Source organism: Mirounga angustirostris, unplaced genomic scaffold (genome assembly GCF_029215605.1).
Source record: "Mirounga angustirostris isolate CCGP_5_RB_7025 unplaced genomic scaffold, mMirAng1.0.hap1 SCAF_14, whole genome shotgun sequence".
Classification (NCBI taxonomy): domain Eukaryota; kingdom Metazoa; phylum Chordata; class Mammalia; order Carnivora; family Phocidae; genus Mirounga; species Mirounga angustirostris.
Window position 1 is genome coordinate 90,099,408 of NW_026991722.1, and position 24,383 is coordinate 90,123,790.

The 24,383-nt window shown below is 47.8% G+C and overlaps 1 protein-coding gene and 1 long non-coding RNA gene across 5 annotated transcripts in view; one reads left to right on the forward strand and one right to left on the reverse strand.

Moving 5' to 3' along the window:
- The window catches only part of OSBP2 (oxysterol binding protein 2), a 167,922-nt gene extending 149,775 nt beyond the window's left edge, over positions 1-18,147 (forward strand). For both annotated transcript variants that reach the window (XM_045887311.2, XM_045887312.2), the window contains 10 exons: positions 288-405; positions 2,551-2,602; positions 2,853-2,999; positions 4,078-4,323; positions 6,833-6,953; positions 7,240-7,343; positions 7,418-7,513; positions 7,593-7,777; positions 16,068-16,294; positions 16,533-18,147. In XM_045887311.2, the coding sequence (XP_045743267.1) occupies positions 288-405; positions 2,551-2,602; positions 2,853-2,999; positions 4,078-4,323; positions 6,833-6,953; positions 7,240-7,343; positions 7,418-7,513; positions 7,593-7,777; positions 16,068-16,294; positions 16,533-16,675 (1,439 nt within the window). In that variant the 3' untranslated portion in view covers positions 16,676-18,147. The remainder of the gene's footprint in view (positions 1-287; positions 406-2,550; positions 2,603-2,852; positions 3,000-4,077; positions 4,324-6,832; positions 6,954-7,239; positions 7,344-7,417; positions 7,514-7,592; positions 7,778-16,067; positions 16,295-16,532) is intronic.
- On the reverse strand, positions 7,752-21,902 carry LOC123852908 (uncharacterized). 3 transcript variants are annotated; one of them, XR_006793026.3, is made up of 3 exons: positions 14,407-16,074; positions 13,952-14,019; positions 7,752-8,434 (listed from the first exon to the last, which is right to left on the reverse strand). It is a non-coding gene; the product is annotated as an uncharacterized LOC123852908 (long non-coding RNA). The 3 variants fall into 3 exon arrangements; XR_010407453.1 differs by having other exon boundaries at positions 7,752-9,481; XR_006793027.3 differs by lacking the exon at positions 7,752-8,434 and adding an exon at positions 21,273-21,902 and having other exon boundaries at positions 13,405-14,019; positions 14,407-14,569.
- Positions 21,903-24,383: the final 2,481 nt, after the last annotated feature.

A 24,383-nucleotide genomic window follows, 5' to 3' on the forward strand; every position in this document is an offset into this window, starting at 1 on the left:
CCGGACAGACTGACCAGCATGCTGAGAGATCAGGGAGGCTTCCAGAAGGAGGCAGGCCTCTGAGCCAGAGCACTGAGCAGGAAGCTCATTCCAGGAAGGGGAGTGAGGGCAGAGCCACAGCCAGGTTAATGCGGACCAGGTGAGCGGAGTGGGGAGGGAACCAGGGGCCGGTGGAGGCAGGGGGCAGGGTCCAAAGTGGGGGGCACCCTTTGGGCTCTGGACTTCCTCAGGCAGGTGAGTGAGTTTTCGGTGTTGCAAACAGGCAGCGGTTTCTCACATATCTGCAGGAAGCCTCTTAACTCCCAAAGGAGAGGACAGTGAGGAAGATGAAGATACCGAGTACTTCGATGCCATGGAAGACTCTACATCCTTCATCACTGTGATCACTGAGGCCAAGGAGGACAGGTGCGTCCTCTCCCGGGGTTAGCCCTTCTCGCCTTGTTCTTCCTCAGCTCCACCTGTTCTTTGTGCTTCAGGTTTTCTCCCCCCAAGTCTTGCTTCACGGTATATTTTGATTAGATTTCTTCTGTTCTTCCTTAGACCCAAAATGCCCACGTAAAGTTTGAATCAGGGTTTCATTTTAAATGGAGGTGGAGAACGGGGCCTCAGCTGGATCCAGTTCCAGCCGGAGGGGGTAGGGGTTGGGGCTGCCACACGAGGGCTGGGGCCTGGAAGTGGCCGCTGCTTTTTCTTGCCTGGAGCTCGGCGCAGTCCCACCCACTCCTTCCACCGCGCCAGTGTTCCAGAACAGACAGGAGATGCAGGAAGTCCCTTTTATTTTCTATTTCCAAGGCTTTGTTTCATTTTTTCATAAAAGCGTCCTCTTTCTGGATGTTTCTAAATACGCACTAGAACACAGCGGTAACCAGGACATCGTTTTCGGACTCCAGGTCCTCGGGAAGCGCCCCGGGTGGTACAGGACTTGCGACGGGGACGGACGAGCAGGAGCTGGGGCGGCGGCGGGGGGGGGGGGGGGGGGGGGGCGGCGAGGCTGGGTCAGAGGGCAGCACCCTGGGGCTTGAACGACGATTTGCTATAATTAGGAGTTGCCTCATTAGGATCTTTTATTCTCATCACATTGCTTCAATATTCTATCGATAGAAGGGTCGTGAGTATGGCAGCATTAGGGGACACCCCTCTGCTGTGGCCTGGGGCGGAGCTGCCACTTCAAGTCCTGGGGACAGCGACCTAAGGGACCGCAGCCTGTGCTGCCCTCTGCCACCTTCACAGAGTCACAGAGCCTCCCATGCTCCCCCACGGGTGGGCCCTCAGGCAGGGCACTCAGCCCCCCACGGATGAGGGACTCCAGGCGTGCCAGCGGCCTTACTCCCTGCATCTGATCTGCTGCCCGCCACGCCCCATGCTGCCTTCCTGAAGCCCAGTCCGGGGAGGGGGAGGCCGGCAAAACCCCTGGCTGCTCCTTTTTTGCCTCTGTGGACCGACATGGGTCGCCACCCCCATGTCCTAGTTTCTCCCAGGGCAGGGGCCTTTGGGATCTCTCTAACCCCTCAGGGAGTTTCTAGTCCTATCAACTGTTATTTCCAACTCAATCGTGGTTCATTTCCCAATAATATTTTAAGATTTGCTTATATTGCTCTCAAAATGAGCTTGGCTTGGCTGTTCTGAATTTCCTTTCACTTTATCACCCAGCAGTGTCACCTTTGCGGACCCCTCCGGCTCCCCACCCACCCCTCCCATATCTGGAGTCCCCCGGGGCCTGGGCTCCGCCTCCTCCTTCGTACCCCCACCCCAGCCACCTTCCACACCTCAGCCAACAGCCCCAGGCCTCTCTGCTGCCACCCGACCAGCAAGCAGGTGACCCCTGTGCTCAACACTCTTCATTGGCTCCCTAGGCTCCTGACACAGCCCCAAGGCCCACACTACCACCTTCCCTGGTAGTGTAGCTCCTCTGGACTGCAGGCGGTACCTTGTCTGCAGTGACCCAGTGAATCCTTCCCATTCCCTGAGGCCCTGACTGCCAAGTGCCTATCCCTCACCCCAGCTGGCCCAGGTCACCTGTCCTTGGGGATCCTGAGCTCAGAGCTTGGGCCCCTCAGCCATACTGCCCCCTGCTGCTCTAGCCAACCATCTCACCACAAGTATTCACAAGCACAGGCATGCATCTGACCCACTTCCTGCCCTTCTGGAACCCCAGTCTAGTGCGAGAGTCAGACCAGCAGACAGTGAGGACACAGTGGGGTCTGTCTGTGATGGAGGGGGCCCCGCCTAGGAGGCTCTGCCAGAGGAAATGGCCACTCCCAGCTTCATCCGGGTCCTGGGTCTGCCAGTCCCAGGAGGGGGCTGTATGCAGGGACCTCAGGTGACTTTGCTCGAGTGGCTGCTCCTACGGGGCATCAATGGGTGGGAGCCCCTCCAAATCACTGTCCTGGGCCCCTCAGCCCAGCTGAATGTCCCAAACTGGAGATGTCCCATTGGAGAAGCAGCTTTGGGATAGGCTGCCCACTGAGGGGTTTGGATAGAAGGTGGCCAGGTCCCCAGGAGGCCTGAGGGCTTGTAAATAACTTACCTCCCCTTTTATGTTTCTTGCAGAAAAGCGGAGGGTGGGACCACAGGCTCAGTGGACTGGACCTCATCAGATAATGTAAGTGAGAGGGAAGACCCCAAGGGTGGCTGGAAGGCAGGCTGGCACTTTGGGCTCCAGGCTCCTGGGGTGGGCTCAGTGCCCTGGCTGCCTTCATCCTGGTCTGACCCATCAGCCAGACTGCCCCCGTGCCAGCGCCATGCCAGTGGCCAGCTCAGTGCTCGGACTGCACTGGGTAGAGGTGAGGGCCAGGGCTGGGGGGCTGAAGGGGCACCCTGGCCTCCGCTCACAGGCATGTTCTCTCTGGCAGGTGCTAGATGGTGCCTCGCTTGTGCCCAAGGGCCCCCCCAAAGTCAAGAGGCGTGTCCGCATCCCTGACAAACCCAACTACAGCCTTAATCTCTGGAGCATCATGAAGAACTGCATCGGCCGGGAGCTCTCCAAGATCCCCATGCCGGTAGGGGGCTGGGGCGGGGCAGCTGCAGTGGGTCCGGGGGGCGGGGGGGCTTTTTTGTGATGGATGAGAAGGAATGGCCTCTGTGAAGTACCAGCAGCCTGGGTGTCATTTTCTTAAGGACACCTGAGGAGCATGTAACAAATTATCCAGTCGTGTTCAACGACATTGCCAAAATCCCCTGAGAGCAGAGGTCTCAGGCTCTGAGGGAAGGAGCGAAGGAGTCTGCATTGATCAGAGATGTGGGGACCCCCACAGCGCCTCTGCACCTGACAGGGCTTCACGGTGTGCCAGCTGTCCTGACCTCATAGATGGGGAGTGGCAGGACTGGGCCCTCCTCTGGGCGGGGAGCGGTCTCTGGCGCCCACGCCGGCCAGGTCACACAGCGGGCTGAGGGCGGGGTTGGCATCTACGCGCCACCAGGCTCTGATGGCATCTCCAGGGAGGAAGAGTTTGGGGTTCGGGCCAGACTTGGCCTCACTGTGTGCCCCGGGACAAACCCCTTCACATCTCCGGCCTCTGTGCCCACACCTGCAAAGTGGGGAGAGTAATGGCGCCCACATAACAGTGTTGGGAGGATGAAAGGGGAGAATGCAGGGCAGTCCCTGCCTGATGGCTGGCCCAGGGTCGCAGCCCAGCATGGTGAGTGACCCTGCCCTGTCCAAGGCCAGGATGGGGGGGCACCTCCAGGAGCTTTCACCAGAAGACTAGCATAATAGCTCAGAATAGGAGGAAAACCTACTCAGCCAGCCACCCATCCATCCACTCACTCACTGATTCTGACTCGGTGCTGAACAAGTCAGAAACTCTGGTCTTTGTGGCATTTACATCCTAGGAGGGGAGAGTGACAGTAACCATAGTGAGAGGGTCCGAGAGACAGCAGGTCCAAGAGCGGTGAGGGCCGGAGGCGAGCGCATGGAGCCGCGGGTTCAGACAGGGCTTTAGACAGGGTCATCAGAGGATCCTGACTGTGAAGGTGCCATCTGAGCAGCAGTGTCCACGAACCCCTGAGGAGAACAAGGGTGCCGTGCCGACGCCAGGCCCGCGCTGGGAGCAGCGCCTGACGGCCGCCTGTCCACAGGTCAACTTTAACGAGCCCCTGTCCATGCTCCAGCGGCTGACGGAGGACCTGGAGTACCACCACCTGCTGGACAAGGCGGTGCACTGCACCAGCTCGGCGGAGCAGATGTGCCTGGTGGCCGCCTTCTCTGTGTCCTCCTACTCCACCACTGTGCACCGCATCGCCAAGCCCTTCAACCCCATGCTTGGGGAGACCTTTGAGCTGGACCGCCTCGATGACATGGGCCTGCGCTCCCTCTGCGAGCAGGTGAGGCCCACGCACGCTCTGGCCAAGCCACTCCTGCTAGGCCTGGGGGTCCTAGCGAGACGAATGGGACGCGGCCTCTGTCCCTGACATGCCCGTGCCCACAGGGCCAAGACGAGGTCCAATCAGCAGCTGGGCCTCCTGCAGCAGGGGCAGGTCTCCTGGAGACAGCCGGGTGAGGACAGAGTCAGGGCTGGTGTGTGGGGAAGGGGAAGGGGAAGGGGAGGGCCCCCCCCATCCCCTCTGTCAGGAACCATGCAGCAACACTCGAGGGACATGTATGCGGTGCTATCGGGGAGTCCGGGTGGACCAGAGTGGCGGAGGTGGCAGGCAGAGGGGAGCCCGCGCCGTGTGGGCACCCTGGTCAGTGATGGTACAGGCCTGGAATGTGAGGAGCTTCTCAGGTCCAGAGGTCCTGCCCTGGGGGGCGGCGAGGTCAGCTCGCCCCCATCCCTTCTCTATGCCTTCCCCACAGAGATGCATATTCTCCTCACGGAGCAAAACCAAACCCAGGCCCTGGGGTCTGGGAGCCTCCACAGTAGCATCTCAGCCTGAGCTTTGGCGCCCTTGTCTGAAGGGGTGATTCTGTTGGTACCTCCCTGGGTGCTGGGAGGACCCAGTTAAGTGCTGCGTGAAGGCACCCAACATAGAGCTTCCCAGGTGGGCTGCTGGACATGGGCCGTGGGCCAGGCTCTGTTCTGGGCCTGGGGTGGAGCTCAGAAAGCAGACGTTTCACAGTCTGGTGGCTAGTTGAAAAGGCGTGCTCTGGCTGCAGTGTAGCCCTACAGGAAGCTGGTTAGGGTGGCCACACCAGGGGGACGTGGGAGGGCAGAGCTCAAGCTGCTTAGAAAGTAGAGCCTGGGGATTTGCTAATGCTTTGGATGTGGGGAGAGAGGGCAAAGGAGGGAGGGAGGGAGGCAAGGGAAAGTAGCAAGGATGACCCTGGCGTTCTTGGCCTGAACTACTGAGTGAATTCACTTCTTCATTCAATAGAGTTGACCAAGTACCCCCAAAAGCCCCAGCAGCTGGGAAGTGAGCGGATGGGGTGCCTGTTCTCCTGAGGCGGGCAGTGAGGGACAGGTGCTGTGTATGACAGATGGTTCTGGCTCCTTTAGAAAGCTGGCTGAAGCCCAGAGTGAGGGAGAAAGGAGCGCACAGGTCAGACAGGGAGTGGGCAGGCAGCCTAAGGCCTCCGGTTTCACTCTGTGTGGCAGGTGGAGGAGTCAGGACACCGGCCTTGTTTTATGCCCCCACCCCCCAACCCCTGCAGCAGAGAGTAAAGCCTACAGACGCTCTGCGCCACCCACTGTGGCCTGGTGAGGGGGAGGGGTGGCTCCTAGATGCATTTTGAAGAAAGAACAGCCTAGATTTGCTAAGGATTAGAGCAGGCACACAAGAAAGAGGGCCAGGGATGACTCCAAAGCATTTGGTGTGAGCAGCTGTTAAGACTAGGTCATCGGCCTGAGCAGGAAGCCATGACGCAGAGCGCCAGGGCCAGCCCCTTGGGGTCCCATCCCTGAGTTTGCCAGTGTGCTGGGCTCTAGGGCACATGGGGCCCTGGCCTTGGGCGACAAGGAATGGTTGGCGGGTTTGACCTGGGACTCAAACCCAAAAGGCAGTGAGGTACCACTGATGGTGACAGGAGGCAATGAGCAATGCATGCGGGCACGGCAGGAACTCTGGTCAGTCCAAAGAGCCGCCGGAGTGGAAGCATCCAGTGGGCAGCTGGAGCGCACGGCGCCAGTCCCAGCGCAAGGCTGGGGCCGGAGCCTGACTGAGGCTGTGACTCAGCGAAGAGGTGCCCTAGGGAGTGAGGAAGCTGGGGAGAGGCTGGGCCCCAGGACCTGTGACCAAAGGAGCCACAGAAATGAGGAAGAACAAACAAGGGGAAGTTGACAGGGGCGTACTAGCAGGTGAGACAGCCATCAGGGGCGCCCAGTGCCGTGAGAGGAGGCGGAAGGTGCTAGGGGGCCCCCGCGGGGCTGTGCAGAGCTTGCTGCGCCACCCTCCGCGGACTCCTGCTCTGCAGCCAGACTGCCCAGGAGGGAGGCAGGGCCCAACGCTGCCACTCAGTTCAAATGGCTTCCCCGACCTGGGCCCCCTGTGCAACATGGCCCTTTGCGGATGAGTGGGGTGGCCACCTGGAGAGCGGGCACAGAAGCCCTCGCTAGAGCATCACACCTCGCTTCCTAGCCCTCAGCACAACTTGTCACAGGGGCCTCCTTGAGGCCAGGCTCTGTCGTCACCCCATTTCAGAGCCCAAGTCCAGCGGAGAGATGCCTCGGCCCCCTTCTCCCAACCACAGCAAGCCCAGGACAGCCGCCCAGGCCGGTCCCACTGCCGCACCCTTGCTTTTCCACTCAGAGCACCGTCCTTCCCGGGGGCCTGCTCCCAGGGCCATGGAGCTGGTCGTGCTGAGCACAGGGCAGGCTGTCCCCCCCACTTAGCTGGTTGGGGAGCAGGCCTGGGCCCACGTCCAGCAGACGCTCATGTCCTGTGGGTCTGGTCTCAGGTGAGCCACCACCCACCATCAGCTGCACACTACGTGTTCTCCAAGCATGGCTGGAGCCTCTGGCAGGAGATCACCATCTCCAGCAAGTTCCGGGGAAAATACCTCTCCATCATGCCTCTAGGTGAGCTGGAGCCCTGTGCTCTCCCAGGACAGAAAGACATTCGGGATAAGGGGGAGGGTTTTACCAACCCAGAAGCCAGCTTGGGGCCTCCAGGAGTGACATTAGTCTCTCTGCAAATCTGTTCCCCACCTCCCCAGGCTTCCTGGATGCCTCCCTGGCCTATGTCCTGTCCCCAGTCGACATGAATACTGCTTCCAGTTGTCAGGACCCTGGGACTGTGAGCAGGCAGGCTGGCTGGGGTCTAGCATGGCAAACCGTGACCTCTGACCCTATATCTGGCCTTTAGGTGCCATCCACTTAGAATTCCAGGCCAGTGGGAATCACTACGTGTGGAGGAAGAGCACCTCGACTGTACATAACATCATTGTGGGCAAGCTCTGGATCGACCAGGTCAGGCAGTGCCCTCAGGGAGGGGGGGCGTGTGGCCTCGAAGTGGGCCACTGACCACTACCCTCCCTCACCAGACAGGGGACATCGAGATTGTGAACCATAAGACCCAGGACCGGTGCCAGCTGAAGTTCTTGCCCTACAGCTACTTCTCCAAAGAGGTAGCCCGGAAGGTAAGCAAGGCCACCTCTTGGAGCGTTGGGGGGCCTGGGGTGGGGCGTGTGCCTATGCCAATCCTGCCCATGTCCACAGGTGACAGGAGTGGTGAGTGACAGCCACGGCAAAGCCCACTACGTGCTGTCAGGCTCATGGGATGAACAGATGGAGTGCGCCAAGATTGTGCAAAGCAACCCCAGCAGCCCCGGCTCGGATGGGAAGCAGAAGACAGTGTACCAGACGCTTCCAGCCAAGCTGTTGTGGAAGAAGTACCCGCTGCCGTGAGTGGGGCTGCAGGGCGGGTAAAGAGCAGGCAGGGAGCGGGAAACAGAGGCAAGGGGCAGAGGACAGGCCAGGGAGCCTGCCGGCCAGGCAAGAAGCGAGCAGCAGGCACTGGGGTCGGGACGGTTCTGTCCACACGCAGGCAGAGACGGTGTTCTGCAGCTGACATCCCAGTGTGGGAGCCAGACACTCGGCCGTAAATAAGCGTGACCTTATCCGGTGGTAGCAAGTTCTATGCAGACTTTAAACAGGCTGATAAGGACAGAGTCCCCACAGTCCAAGGAATGAAAACCAAATGTGAAAATCAGTGCAAGAAACAGAAAACTATAAAAAGTGACACAGCAGGTTCCAAAGAGAGCAAAACAAATTCTACAAAGGAAAAATTAAGTAACTGAACTTGAGAACTCCAATGGGGAAGGTTTAATACAATCCATCAACAGAAGAGAAGAAACACTTCAAATAGAGAGACAAAACCTGGCAAAGACAAAAAGCTAACAGAGAGAAAGCTTACCACCTAGTGACCCAGAGGGAGTCCCTGGAGCAGCATCACCAGCAGCCCTGGGAGCCCATAAGAGTGAGAATCTCAGGAAGATCCCGAGGGCAGCCATGCGCACGTCAGGTTTGAGAGCAGGGTCTAGGGTACTTCTAGTCAGAGTCTAGAAAGAAAGAGACCATATCTGAAGAGCAAACAGAAAAGAATCTTCCACACCAAATCTATACAGTGGAACTGTTGAAACTAAATCAAAGAGTTGTGAAAAAGACCTGTATGACTTTCTGAGGAATAGCAGACTGACAGCGGTCTCTTCCTCAGCAATGATGGAAGCTTGAAGACGGTCAAATGAGATCTTCCATGTGCAGAAAGACTCACTGCCAGCCGATGATTATACACCCAGCAAGAACATGTTTACAGAGTGTTGAAATATTTTATTTTCAGACTAATAAAAACTCATTTTGCCACCAGCAGACCCACATTAAAGGATATACCTCCTGCAGAAGGAAAGTGATCCCAGATGGAAGATCTGAGATGTGTGAATGAATGAAGAACAAAACCTAAGTGAACAGTAAATAAGAATAGAAATGTCTTGCGGGTTTTAGAATCTAAACAAAATACAACTGTGTGATCATATAAGTCAGAAGAGGGATAAATGGAAGGAAACTTCTCAAAGGCCTTTGTGCAACTCAGGAAGGTCAAGATGTGCGATAACTTTTGGCTATGTGAAGTCTGCATAATTCCTAGAACAACCACTAAAATAATGTTTAACTGGAATCCTGGAAGGGAAAGAAAGAAATAAAAATGGAAAGGAAAGAGAAATAGTTAAATAATGGAGATAAATTTCCCAGAATAAAAACAGAGATGGGAGACCTTGAGTTGAAGGGCCTGTGGAGTTCCAGAGACAAGAGATAAAGAAAAGCTTTCACCAAGACCACACTATAGTGAAAATTAAAAATGCCAAAGAGAAAATTCTAGTAGCTTCAAGAGAGGACTACAAGCAGATTACAATGAAGGATAAAGAATCAGATTGACAGGGGCGCCTGGGTGGCTCAGTCGTTAAGCGTCTGCCTTCGGCTCAGGTCATGATCCCAGAGTCCTGGGATCGAGCCCCGCATCAGGCTCCCTGCTCAGCGGGAAGCCTGCTTCTCGCTCTTCCGCTCCGCCTGCTTGTGTTCCTTCTCACGCTATGTCTCTGTCAAATAAATAAAATCTTTAAAAAAAAAAAAAAAAAAGAATCAGATTGGCAATCAGAAAGATTGACATCTTTCAATAGCCAATGTTTGGAGTAATATTTTCAAGTAATGAAGAAAGCAAAATTAGAAGATTAAGATTTTTATCCAGACGAGCTATCATTTAATAATGAGCACATAACAACAACAACAACAAATGTCGTCAGGCAAACAGCCTCAGAAGGTTTGCCACACAAAACCCACAACGAAAATGGTATTAGACATAGTAGTTTGTTTGTTTATTTATTTTAGAGAGAGAGCAAACGGGTGGGGCAGGGGAGGGAGAGAGACAATCTTTTTTTTTTTTTTTAATATTTTATTTATTTATTTGACAGAGAGAGACACAGCGAGAGAGGGAACACAAGCAGGGTGAGTGGGAGAGGGAGAAGCAGGCTCCCCGCAGAGCAGGGAGCCCGATGCGGGACTCGATCCCAGGACCCCGGGACCATGACCTGAGCCGAAGGCAGTCGCTTAACCAACTGAGCCACCCAGGCGCCCGAGAGAGACAATCTTTTTTTTTTTTTTTAAAGATTTTATTTATTTGAGAGAGAGAATGAGATAGAGAGAGAGAGCATGAGACGGGGGAGGGTCAGAGGGAGAAGCAGACTCCCTGCCGAGCAGGGAGCCCGATGCGAGACTCGATCCTGGGACTCCAGGATCATGACCTGAGCCGAAGGCAGTCGCTTAACCAACTGAGCCACCCAGGCGCCCCCCGAGAGAGACAATCTTAACCAGGATCCAAACACCTGGTGCTTAGCTGACATGGGGCTCAAGCTTAAGACTCTGAGATCATGTGAGATCATGACCAGAGCTGAAATCAAGAGTTGGATGCTTAACCAACTGAGCCACCCAGGCGCCCCTAGACATAGTACTTTAAAAATCCAGAAGTTGCTGCAAAAGACATATGAAGTAAAAGAGAAATATTCCCATAATAATGCAGAATTTAAGATGTAGATAATGTTAACATGTCAGGATCTGAGGGGAGTTGAAACGGACACCAAGGGATGTGAAGGATTGCTAAGTTCTTATTAGAAGGAAGAGACAAATATAAGATGTTAAAATAGTAAGAAAAGACTAAAAAGAAAAAGGACAAATAAAAACAGTAAATCAACACAATAGGAATAGGCCCAAGCATAACAAATAAAAGTAGCTGAAACTCACCAGTCAAAAAGCAAAATACTGACTGACTGGATTTTTTTAAAATCCAGATATATGCACCTTCTAAGAGATGTCAAAAACAAAGACATGCAGAGGTTGAAAGGAAAAGACATATCATGGGAATACTAACTGAAAAAGCTACAACAGCTATATTAATATCAGATAAAATAGACTTTAATAAGACAAAAGCATTACTAGGGATGGAAGAATTGCTACATGATAAAAGTCTGAGTTCTTCAAGAAGATATGAGTTTCACTATGCATGTAATGAAACAGCCTCAAAATTATACAAAGCATATATTGATAGTAAAGGGAGAAATTGATAAATCCATCACCATGGTGGGAGATTGAGAGACTTCAATATACCTCTCTCACTTGTTGATCAGTCAGAGCAGGGGTGGGATCAACAAGGATCTGAAGAGATCAAAACAACACAGGATGTCCACATACTTGCAGTTGCAACAATAATGGAACATACCTTTTACCCAGTAGACATGGAATGTATGCAAAGATCTATTGTGTACTGAACCCTAAAGAAAGACTCAACAAATTTAGAGGGTAGCGTACAGACCACATCTATGATAAGACAACTAAGTCAGAAGTTATGAACAAGATGACAAAAAGTCCTCACGTGTTTGGAAAAAATTGTTAAGTTGCTAAATAACTCATGGGTAAAATAATAAATTAGAATGGAAGTTTTAAAATACATAAAGTTGGGGCAACTGGGTGGCTCAGTCAGTTAAGTGTCTGCCTTCGGCTCAGGTCATGATCCCAGGTCCTGGGATCAAGCCTCACATCTGGCTCCCTGCTCAGCAGGGAGCCTGCTTCTACCTGTCCCTCTGCCCCGCTTCTTGTTCTCTCTGTCTCTTAAATAAATAAATAAAATCTTAATATAAAATAAAATAAAATACCTAAAATTGAGAATGGATGTAACAAAGGCAGTGCTTTAAAGGAAATGGATTGCCTTAAATAGGCACATAAACAAGCTCATTCATTTTGAGACTATTTCTTTTCTGAGTTTCTAATCTAAGAAATTAGAGAAAGGTCAACATATAAACCAGAAGAAAGAAAAAAACTGACTTTAAAAATAAGAGCAGAGATTAGTAAAATAGAAAAAATAAAATAGAGAAGTTTAAAAAGCCAAAAGTTGATTCTTCAAGAAAAAAAAAACTGACAGAAAACTATTGGCAAGACTTACCAAGAGAGAATATAGAAATAAATATTATTAATGAAGAGTTTAATATGACATACAAAGTACTAAGAGAGAATTAAAATTCAGATGAGGACAAATTCTTAGAAAAATATAACAAGAACTGAGTCTAAAAGAAATGAAAAGCATGACTAGTCCTATAATCAAAGAAACTGAAGAGGTAGTTTAAAAATTCTCACAGGAAAACACAAAGCCCAGTTAATTTTGTAGGTGAATTCTACCAAATTTTCAAGAAATATATTATCCCAATAGTATATAAAATCTTCCAGACCAAAGGAAAAGAAGAAATGCTCTCTTTTCCTATACGTGAGGCCAGGATAACCCTGATACCAAACCAACCTAAAAGAGTCATAGGAAAATTAAAGTTCTACCCTATTTCACTCATGAATATATAAGCAAAATTCCAAAATAAGACATCAGAAAATCCAACAGTGTATAAAAAAGAAAGCATTCATCAATCCTGTTGCATTTGTCATGGGCATGCAAAGATGATTTTATGTTAGAAAATCCAGGGGCGCTTGGGTGGCTCAGTCATTAAGCGTCTGCCTTCAGTTCAGGTCATGATCCCAGGGTTCTGGGATCAAGCCCTACATCAGGCTCCCTGCTCAGCGGGAAGCCTGCTTCTCCCTCTCCCACTCACCCTGCTTGTGTTCCCTCTCTCGCTGTCTCTCTCTCTCTGTCAAATAAATAAATAAAATCTTTAAAAAAAAAAGAAAATCCACAAATGAATTCATCACATTAATAAATCTCAGTAGATTCAGAAAAAGCATTTTAGGTGTCTTATTATAAGGTTATATGCAAAAGTCAGTTGCAGTTCTACACACTAAAAGAAAACAACTAGGAAATACAATTTAAGAGAAGACAATTATCATACTAGAGGAGGATCTTGTAATAAATCTTATATTCAATAAGATAATCTTGTAATAATAGAATAACATAATATATAATATGTAATATATAATATAATAACATAATCTTGTAATAATCTTATATTCAAGACCTCTATAGAGAAAATTGTAAAACTTTACTGAGATATTAAAGAAGAGCTAAATCAATGGAGAAAGACACAATGTTCATAAATAGAAAGATTTAGTATTACAAAGATGTTATGATCTAAAGAGGAGATCAAACAAAATCCCAGTAGTGATTTTCATTGCTTGATATGATTTTTAAATTTTTATTGAAGAATAAAGGGCCAGAATATTTCTGAAGAACAGAGAAATAAGGACTAGCCCTACTAGATATTAGGACTTATTTTGAAACTGCAATAGAACAGTGAGCCTGGAAACAGACCCATGGATGTATATATCACCTAACAAAGGTGACATGAGATCATGTGGAAAGATGGCACTGTTCACTAAAAGATTTGGGAAAATGGTTATCCATATGGAAAAAGATTACCTGAATCTCTCCCTTACATTAGAACAGAAATTGACTCCAGGTAAAGGTCTTAGAAAAGGTATTAAGCTTGATTTGCTGTTAAACATTAAGTTAACTCTAAGGAGAAAATACTGATGAGTATCTTTTAGACCTTAAGGAAATAGATCTTAAGACACAGAACAGCACTGATGCACGTAACTATATTAAAATTTTTTTTTCATTAAAAGAAGTTTTGCTCGTTAAGAGACAACTTAAAGAAAATGAAAAGACAATATATAAATTTGCAGAAGATAATCACAATACTTAATTCCTGACAACAGATCAGTATTGTGAATACATGAAAAGTATTTGGCCACAGTTAAAAATAATAACTAAAAAAAAATCAAGAACACCTCCTCCACAAATAAAGCAAAAACAATTCGGCAGAAAAAGTGCAAGAGTCACGAGCAAGAATTTCACACGAGAACAAATACATATGACCGACCAGTCATCATATGAATATGATTAACATCACTGGTAATCAGGCAAATGAAAATCAAAACTGCAATGAGACCATTTTGCCTTCATTTAATTAAAAAAAAATGAAAAAGTCTGACAGTATCAAGTGTTAAAGAAGATGTAGATCTACAATATTTTCTACCCATCACTGGTGGGAATGCAAATTGGTGCCTGGTCACCATATTGAAAAGCAGGTTGGCCTTACCTCCTAAAGAAGAATATCAGACTCTATAGCCCAGCGGTTCCACTTCTAGTTACATACTCGAGAAATTCCTGCAAATGTACAATGGGAACCATGCATAAGATTACTCCAAAGCAAAAACTTATAAACAACCCAGATTTATTGAATGAATAACTGTGTTATTATTCACAGGAGGGAATATTACACAGTAGTTGAAACTAATGAACCACAGAAACATGCAACAATATAAATTTTAGCAGTATAATATTAAGAAAAAAAAACAAGTCCCAGAAGATTACATACATCCGTGTTGGCCTCGTCCCAGTGCCCCTTCTTCTTACACAGTTAAAAACAAATATGTAAATATATGTATATGAAAACACATAAATACATGCACATTTAAGACTATGTAAAGATGCAATAAAATTAGATTAAAAGGTAAGCAAGGGACTGATGAACCCAGGAGTCGTGACAGCTACCTGAGAAGGGGATGGATTGGTGAGTTTTCCATATGGTTAGATGTACATTTCAGGATTCTACCTTTTGTTTAGAGGTTCTTCTGGTGGTCAAGCAGGCCATGCAAGGACCAATAAAAAGAGGGTGTCGTGTAGCAAGGATCATGACTAATCCAAAGTTGTGCACCTGAGGTCCAAAAAAGGAGAACACAAAGAAAAAAACAAGATAGATTTAAATCCAACATATCAGTAATTACATTAATTACTCCCATTACAGGTATAAGATTTCAGATAAGTTTTAAAAATCCAACTATATGTGTTTTACAAGAGCTACATCTAAGTAAGAAAAAAAGATTGGAATAACAGGATGGAAAAAGATATGTCCAGAGAAATAACAAACAAAAGCTGCTGTAGCTATATTAATGTTGCAAAACAGACTTTAAAACAAAAGGTAAGATGGGAGGTAAGGGGGACATAATGATAAAGGTTCAATTCACTAAGATGGGTTTTAAATTTGAACCTATCATGTACCTAAAAAACACAGCCTCAAAATATTTACCACAAAAGCTGGTAGAAATACAAGGAGAAATGGATTAATTTACAACCAATATAGGAAATTTTAACAAAGCTCTTAGTAATGGCTAGAAACAGGGGAAAAAAAGTTTGAACCATAGAATCTACCAATTATAGAACACTGTACTGAACAACTGCAGTAAACACTTTCTCTTCAGGTATACATGGAACATCTGCAAAAACTGACCATATACTGGGTCTTTCAGCAAATTTCAAAGAACTGAGATTATACCAGTATACTGTGTTTCCAAAGCAATTATGCTAGAAATAAAGATAACTAGAAAGAATCCCCAAATGTTTATAAATTCAAGAAATATACTTCCAACTAATCCACAGATCAAAGAAGATAGAGTGGACATCAGAAAATATAACTGCATAAAGGGGCGCCTGGATGGCTCAGTCCCTTAAGCATCTGCCTCTTGATTTCAGTTTGCCTCATGATCTCACTTGAGATCAAGCCCCCCATCCGCCTCCGTGCTCAGTGTGGAGTCTGCCTGTCCATCCGCCACCCCTTGCTGGCACTCTCTCTCTTAAATAAATAAAGTGCATGATAATTAAAGTAATACATATAAAAGCTGTGAGATTCAGCTAATGCAGTACTTGGAGGGCAATGCCTAACCTAAAACTTACATATTAGAAAAGAAAAGCTGCAAAATCATGAGCTCAGCAACCATCTCATGAAGCTGGAAAAAGAACAGCAAAATAAACCGCAACAAAGTGGGAGAATATAAAAGTAAACTCAGTAAGGTAGAAAAACCTAAAAGAGGATCAACAAAGTTTCATCTTCAACCAATGAAGAGAGTGCACGAACCTCCACCATGACTGTTCAGAATGGGGGGGGAAGGCACATTTAACTCACATCACAGATGTGAAAAGAGGACATCGCCACGTCCTCGTCGTTAAAGCAGTAGTAATGAGATTGAAAAACGGGTGGAAATCGGCAAATTCCCAGAAAAGTAGAATGTAGCAAAACAAATCCAAGTCGGTGGAGCGAGTGTGCAAGGCGCAGGCAGTAAAAGAGGAAGGAGCCAGCCGCTGGCTGGGCGAGTTCCAGGGGTGGACACGTGGCCCGGGGGCCCTGCGGGACCGCTCACACCGCCCTGCCGCCACAGGGAGAACGCCGAGAACATGTACTACTTCTCCGAGCTGGCCCTGACCCTCAACGAGCACGAGGAGGGCGTGGCGCCCACGGACAGCCGCCTGCGGCCGGACCAGCGGCTGATGGAGAAGGGGCACTGGGACGAGGCCAACACGGAGAAGCAGCGGCTGGAGGAGAAGCAGCGGGTGTCGCGGCGCCGGCGGCTGGAGGCCTGCTCGCGGGTCTGTGGCACGGAGGAAGGTGAGGCTGGGCGGGGAGAGAGGGGACCCTGGGGGCGGGGAGCGGTTCCCGGAAGGAAGGGATGCCCCAGGGGTGGGGAGAGGGGGAGGAAGGGGCACCCCAGGGACAGGGAGGGTGCGGGGGCAGGCAGGGTGGAAGGAAGCTGTGTCCTGGGGGCAGGGAATGGGGGAACCAGGGAAGGGGGCGGGCTGGGAAGAGACCACTGTCCACCCGCCCGCCCACTGTGCCTGCCCAGCAGAGAAGGAGGCTGATGTGTACATGCCGCTGTGGTTCGAGAAGAGGCTGGACCCACTGACGGGGGAGACGGCCTGCATGTACAAGGGCGGCTACTGGGAGGCCAAGGAGAGGCAGGACTGGCACATGTGCCCCAACATCTTCTGAGCGCCACCCCTACTGCAAATACAGGCGCCTGCACAGCCTGGTCCACCTCTTCTTTAATGCACTCAATTTAGTACTCAACGGCCCTCCTCCCCACACCTCCCCCTCCCCACACCTCCCCCCGCCTTTTTTAAAAACATTTTTGGGGCTCCCACCTTGGAAGGAGTTAAGTGCTGACCTGCATTCTCTTCAGCTCGCAGGTGCCCTCGGTCACCCGAGCCCCTTCATTATGGACTTGGGTCCCACTGGGACCCCAGCTCCCAGTTAACACAACTCAGGCAGGCTGGCCCAGGCCCTGGGCTGCCCCAGTCACCAGCCCCACCCAGGGAGGCACTGGCCCCTCCTGAGGAGCCACATTTGACTTTTTTAGAAAAAACGATCTCCATTTCTTTCCAGCCAAGACTTTAGTAAATATTTTTAGCACAGCACTTAGCAGACAACTTTCTAAGTGTGCTTTCTTGCCACAAACATGTCCTGGCAAGAGCCCCTTCTTTTTAAGACATCAGGAAGCCAGACCCCTTTGAGCAGGGAGCATTTTGTCACTCAACATAGCAGGGCCACATCTGTATCGGAGCTGCCCAGTCAGCGGGAGCACAGGACTCCACAGAGAAGGGAACTGGAGGGGCCGCCTGGCCCAGGAGAGCACAAGTCAGTTGTCTCTGGAGCTACAGCCGCACCCACTGTGGGGGAGGGGGCGCCGAGCGGCCCCCACGTAGATTTGAGGGCATCAGCCCCTTGCCTTGCCTTGGCCATGTTGAGGCTGCTCCCCAGCCCTAGAGAGGCCAGGAAGGGCTGGGGGGCAGGGCCTGCAGGTGCTCCCCAAGCCAGAACCAGGCCCCAGATCAGCAATAAGAACAAACATTTGGCTCAGCCTGGGCTGGTGCCCACAGGCACCAGAGACCCAGTGTCCCGCCTCGGCCTCAGGCACCTTCAGGGTGCCCATCTCCACACCCCCTGAACTCTTTTATTTGCCTGATTTATATATATATGATATATAAATATATAAAAATAGCTATTTTGCTTAAATTTCTATGGTATGTGGAAGTTAAAAAATGATGAAGACAGGGCACTCCTGTCTGAGTTTAGCCCTCCTGTCAGCTGTGCCCTGCCCTCTCCTCGGACCCCCTTCCAAAGGCTTCTGCCAATGGTGGGGGTACTGGGCCACCGTGGCCACTGTCCCCACCCCTCAGAACCCCCACTCCAACCCCTCCCACTTAAGTTTGGTCCTGAAAATTCATCACAGGGTTTTTTTCTGTATACTCCAGGACTGATTTTGTTTTTATAAAAAAACAAAAGTGAAAACACCAACGTATAAAATGCCTTAGGGTGCCCACTCAAGAGGCAGGGTGGGCTGGGTGGGGTGGGTGGCCCCACCAGGCCTGCAGCAGAGCTGTGCAATGTACCTCTTCTCAACACTGTTTGTGAGAGAGCACCTTCTGACCGGTAATAAAAACCTTGGATTTGGAGTTTTCCAAGGCCCTGTCCCTGAGTGTGTCTGTGACTGGGTGGATCAGGGCTGATGCAGGACAGGTGACAGCCTATAGAGCAGCATGGGGCGGGGCCTGGGACGTTCTTCTGCTCTGCCGTGAGGAAAGCAATGAAAAGCTGGTCTAAATGGGGAGGGGAGAGAATGGGGGGGGGGGGTGGAAGACTCGTTGTGACAGGGTCTGGGCCAGGAAGGCTGCAGAGGGCAGAGACAGAAGCTAGGGGAAGGCTCACAGCTTTGCCTGGGGCTGTCTGGGGCCAAGCCAAGGCACCCACCCGGCTCTTCTCTTCGAGGGAAGCCCACCTTGGTGAGTTCCAGGGTTACTCGATAACCACGATAACTTGGACTGCTTCTGTTGTCCCAGGTTGCTAAGCAACTCAGATCACTAGCTCCCAGGACGGGCCTAGAGCGGCTTGGTCTGGCCCACTGTGGGGGGCCTCCCACTGCCAGTGCTTCCACGTGAGAAGATGGGGTGGGGCAGGGCACCACAGGAGTAGCAGAGCCAGGCTCCAATCACCTGCCCTGAAGCCCCAGTGCTGTGGGATCCAAGGCTGGCCCTGCACAACTCTTGCCTTACCAGGGCCTTGCTTTCCCACCTGTGGGGAGGCAGGCACTGGTTAGTCCTGCAGCTCTCACTGGCTAGAAGGTACAGGGCAGGTGAGGCAACCCCAGCATAAACCTGAACCCAGGGGGGTGGGGGCAGTGGAAGGGGGCCTGCCAAGGGAGAAGATGGGCTACATGGGCAAAGCCCAGAGGTGACAAAAGCCAGTCAACTGAGACAAAGTGAGGGAAGAGCCTGGAGTGGAGCCAGGCAGAGCTCTGAACAGGGAGTGACATCAGGGTGACGTTCTAGAACCCACTCTAACCAGATCATAGAAGATCAGCCTACTCTCAGCAGTCTATCCACCAGCCATCACTGAGTAGAAAAGGTCATAGAAAAAAAGATTCTGCAACATAGGCCATATGGGGCCTCAAAGTACATCTGACAAAAAGATGCAAAAGACCTTTACAGATACAACTTTAAAATTTTACTGAATGTTAGAAAAGACCTGAGTTAAAAGGAAAACACCATCTTCACAGATGGCCAACTCAGTTATGTGGGTTCTTCCCAAATCTACAAATCCAACATGATCCAAATCAAAATCCTGTGAATATTTTTTAAACACTTGACAAATAGATTGTGAAATCTACATGGGAGAATTGAGCAATTCTTAAGCAAAAAATAATAGAGAATAGAGCAATTCTTAAGAAGATGGGGAACATGGACTTGACCTACATATACCCAAACATGTTAGAAAGCTACCAACAAATTGCTTCCTTTTTCTCCACTGCACTCTGGCATGATGTGTCATACCATATATTTTATTCATTTGTTCACTATCTCCCCCACCCCACAATGGACTGTGAGCTTCATGAGAATAGGAATCATGTCTGTCTTACACACTATAGCATCCCCAGTGCTTGGCACACAGGAGATGCTCAGTAAATAGGTGTTGAATTAATTCCAGGCCAGAAGGCCCAGACAGAGCAAAGGCTCGGGGGGATACTCCCCAGAGCCACTGAGAGTGTGGCTGCAGCAGCAAATTGTGAGGGGGCAACTGGGAAGAGCTGACCCTAGGGACCTAGGAAACTCCTGCTCCCACAAACTCTACAATCCAAGTCTTTGCTCCTGACAGACGGTGGGGGAGGAAGCCTGAAGTTCCCTTATCCCCAGGGCTGGGGCTCAAAATAAAGTGGGTAAAGGACACCAGATAGAAAAATGTCAAAGTGTAGCACAGAGACACCATCAATGCAGTTTCTTATTCTTCTTATGAAGCTGGCCAACATAACTTCAACAACAAAACCTGGTAAAGACAGCACGGAAAATATAAGAACTGTGTATTTCAGTCTCACTTTAAGAACAGAACCTGGGTGGCTCAGTTGGTTAAGCTTTTGACTTCAGCCCAGGTCATGATCTCGGTGTTCTAGGATCAAGCCCCACACTGGACTCCCCAGTTGGGAGTCTGCTTGTCCCTCTCCCTTTGCCCTTCCCCTGCTCATGCGCGCTCTCTCTCTCTCTCTCTCTAATAAATAAATAAATACATACATACATACATACATACATACATACATACATAAATAAATAAATAAAGTCTTTTTAAAAAATAGAATTTTCAGGGCGCCTGGGTGGCTCAGTCAGTTAAATGCCTGCCTTCGGTTCAGGTCATGATCCCAGGGTCCTGGGATTGAGCCCTGCATCGGGCTCCCTGCTCAGTGAGGAGCCAGCTTCCCCCTCTCCCTCTACTTCTCCCCCTGCTTGTGTGTGCATGCTCTCTCTGTCAAAATCTTTAAAAAAAGAGAGAATTTTCAGGGCGCCTGGGTGGCTCAGTCGTTAAGCATCTGCCTTTGGCTCAGATCATGATCCCAGGGTCCTGGGATCAAGCCCCGCATCAGGCTCCCTGCTCCACAGGAAGCCTGCTTCTCCCTCTCCCATTCCCCCTGCTTGTGTTCCCTCTCTCGCTGTATCTCTCTGTGTCAAATAAATAAAATCTTTAAAAAAAAGAAAATTTTCAAAAATCCAAATAGCAAATAGAATCCAGCCACATACCAAAGACTAATACCTCAAGTTGGTAAACCCATGCCCAAGTTAGGTTTACCACAGAAATGCAAGAATGGGTCGGTGTTGGGAAGTTTTTCATTATAAATCATTCATTATATCAACCACTCTTATATAATACTAGGCATGCTAGATAAAATTTTAAAACATCTTAAAAGCATCCATGAGTTGGAAAGAATATAAGGAATACTTGGGCCAGATATTAAGTGAGTGTAGAAATATGGAAAGGTAAGAAGAGTCTGAAGTCTGCTTTTCCCTCATAGCCACTTACCGTACCAGTGAGCTTAGGTTTTCACCGCCTCAAATGACACTTCCAAGGTAGGGTATTTAACATCAGATGTCCCCCATAAAGCTGGACTCCCAAAGGTCTATACCTTTGATATAATGAATCCAAAATCAAATACAGGAAAACTGTTTGTCTTAAAGATTGGTCCTAAGCAGAGCAGAAAAGAATCCCCTAAGAATTAGTAATTGGGAGCAGACCCTCTCCTGGTTTGGTTTAATAGCTAAATACATACTATCAGATAGTCCAGTAAAACCTTTGGCAGAGAATATAACATGGTCTCAAATTGGCAATGTCCCCAGTCACATGAGAGAAGCAAAGAAATCCTCTCTGAGGCTCTCCCCTTCATTCCAGGTCTTATGGAATCCCAGATGTGACACTGCAAGGAAAATGAATAGCTTACAGTGTGATATCTCTAAACACACAAGGAAACACAATACACAAGTTGGCCCATAAGCATAGGCCAACAGAAATAACAGCAGAATCAGACATAAAACTCCATATAGTGAAATTATCAAACACAGAATATAAAATAAGCACGTGTAATATATTTCTAGAAATAGAAGGTTTCTAAAATTTTCATTCCTGAAAATGAGTGAACACTATTTTAAAAAAACTAAAGAATTTCCAGAAATTAGAAAAAAATCACTAAAAATAATAATATTAAAACATACTACTGAAGACAATAGTGACATAGAAGTAAGATCTGAAGAAAGTATCCAGAATACAACACAAAGATGTGAAAAATATGAAAGAAGAGACATGGAGAATAAAGTGAGAAGGTCCCATATGTGTCTAATCAAAATGGAGAACTCTCTTTTTTTTTTTTTAAGATTTATTTGTCAGAGAGACAGAGCATGCACAAGCAGGGGGAGTGGCAGGCAGAGGGAAAAGCCGGCTCCTTGCTGAGCAAGAAGCCCGATGGCGGGACTCGATCCCAGAATCATAACCTGAGCCGAAGGCAGACGCTTAACTGACTGAGCCACCAAGGCATCGCGGAGCATAACTTTTTAAAGAGTTAATGATTTTAAAATTTCCAAGAAGTCATGAGAAAGACCAACATACAGAGTAAACCTCAACAAATCCTAGATAGGAAAATAAAAAGACATCCACAGCAAAATACAATAGAGTGAAATTGCAAGACTCTTAAAACAAAATCTTAAAAGCAGCCAGCTTTGGGGTAGGTGGTGGGAATTACCTTCAAAGAGCACTGATCAGACTAAGAGTTGACCTCCTAAGAAAGAAGAGAAAAGTGATTAGAGGAGAAAATGTTAGTATTCCCAGGGAAAATATCTTTCAGGATCCAAGGGAAAATAAAGGTATGAATAAAAACTAAAACAGTATTAAGAGACTTGTGGAGTTAGACTTTGGTGGGTTAAGTATTTGGTAAAACACACAGAGTAATCACTAAAGAAAGAATAATGGATTTTCCAAAACAAGGGAAAACATTGTGTATGGGGGGCGGGGGGGAGGAATTTTCAGTCAGTCTAAAAGAAGGCAAGAAGGAGGAAAAAGGAATGCAGATAAGGTGGAATAAAAATTACAAAATCAGACAGAAATAAGTCTGTAATGCATCAATAATACACAAAATTTAAGTAAGTTAAATCTTTGGGTAAGAATAAAAAGTATCTAGGGGCGCCTGGGTGGCTCAGTTGGTTAAGCGACTGCCTTCGGCTCAGGTCATGATCCTGGAGTCCTGGGATCGAGTCCCACATCGGGCTCCCTGCTCAGCAGGGAGTCTGCTTCTCCCTCTGACCCTCCTCCCTCTCATGCTCTCTCTCATTCTCTCTCTCGCAAAATAAAAAAAAATAAATAAAAAAAAAGAATAAAAAGTATCTAGAATAAAACAAAATCTTGCTATATATTGTTTACAAGAATACACTGAAAACATAAATATACAGACAAGATAGACTTTAAGGCAAATATGTATTTCTATATGTCAACTCCTATAAATAAAAAAGTCACTTTGTAATGATAAAAGATAAAATTCACAAAGCTCTAAAACTCCTATGCACCTAATAACATCTCAAAATAAAGTAAAACAGACACAATCACAAGGAGAAACAGAGAAATCCACAATCACAATGGAAGATTTTAACATACCTCTCCCTGTAGCGAGAGCTCAGAGAGGCAAAAAATATCAGCAAGGTTTCCAACAATACAATCAACAAACGATGTAATGTACACACAACTGCAGAATATATATTTTTGAAATGTACATGGAACATTTTGAATATTAACCACATATTTGGGCCAGTCATAACGCCTCAGCAAATTTCAAAAAACTAATACACAGACCACATTCTCAGACTAAAATGAAGACAGTTTGGGGCGCCTGGATGGCTCAGTCGTTAAACGTCTGCCTTCGGCTTAGGTCATGATCCTGGGGTCCTGGGATAGAGCCCCACATCGGGCTCCCTGCTCGGCAGGAAGCCTGCTTCTCTCTCTCCCACTCCCCCTGCTTGTGTTCCCTCTCTTGCTGTGTCTCTATCAATAAAATAAAATAAAATAAAATAAAATAAAATAAAATGAAGACAGTTCAAAATCAGTAACAAAAAGGCAATTAGAAAAAAAATCCACTCTTGAACATTAAGAAACTCTTTTAAATAACTAATGGATCAGAGAAGAAAACAACAGAATTATAGTTAAAAATTAAAATGCTAAATATCAAAACTTATAGGACAAAGGTAAAGCAGTATTTACAGAAAAACTTATAGCATTGAAAGCTCATGTTGTAAAAGAAGAAAGACTAAAAAATAATGAGCTAACCATCCAGTTAGAGTAAGAAAATGAACACTAAGACAAACTCAAAGGAAATCAAGATCAGAAATTAATCAAAGAGAAAACAAACACAATAGAGAGGATGATAAAAGCTAAGGTTGATTCTTTGAAAAACTAAAATTGTCAACACTGATAAGGAAGACAGAGAAAGGGAAGGAAGGAGAGAGGAAATGGATGAACCTAAAAAACACTATTTGAAATAAAAAGAAGACATAAATATAAATGCTACAGATATTGTCAAATAAGGATATTATGAACAACTTTGTAACAATAACTTTAAAAACAGATAAAGTTCTAGAAAAATATAACTTAAAACTGACTCAAAAATTAGAAAATCCTGAGTAGTAGTATAACCATCTTTAAAAATCAGTTTAAAAACTCCCCGCAAGGGTGCCTGGGTGGCTCAGTCAGTTAAGTGTCTGCCTTTGGCTCAGGTCATGATCCCAACATCCTGGGATCAAGTCCCACATCAGGCTCGAGTCTGCTTCTCCTTCTGCCCCTCCCCCTGCTTGTGCTCATGCTCTCTCTCTCTTAAATAATTAAAAATTTTTTTAAATAAAAACTC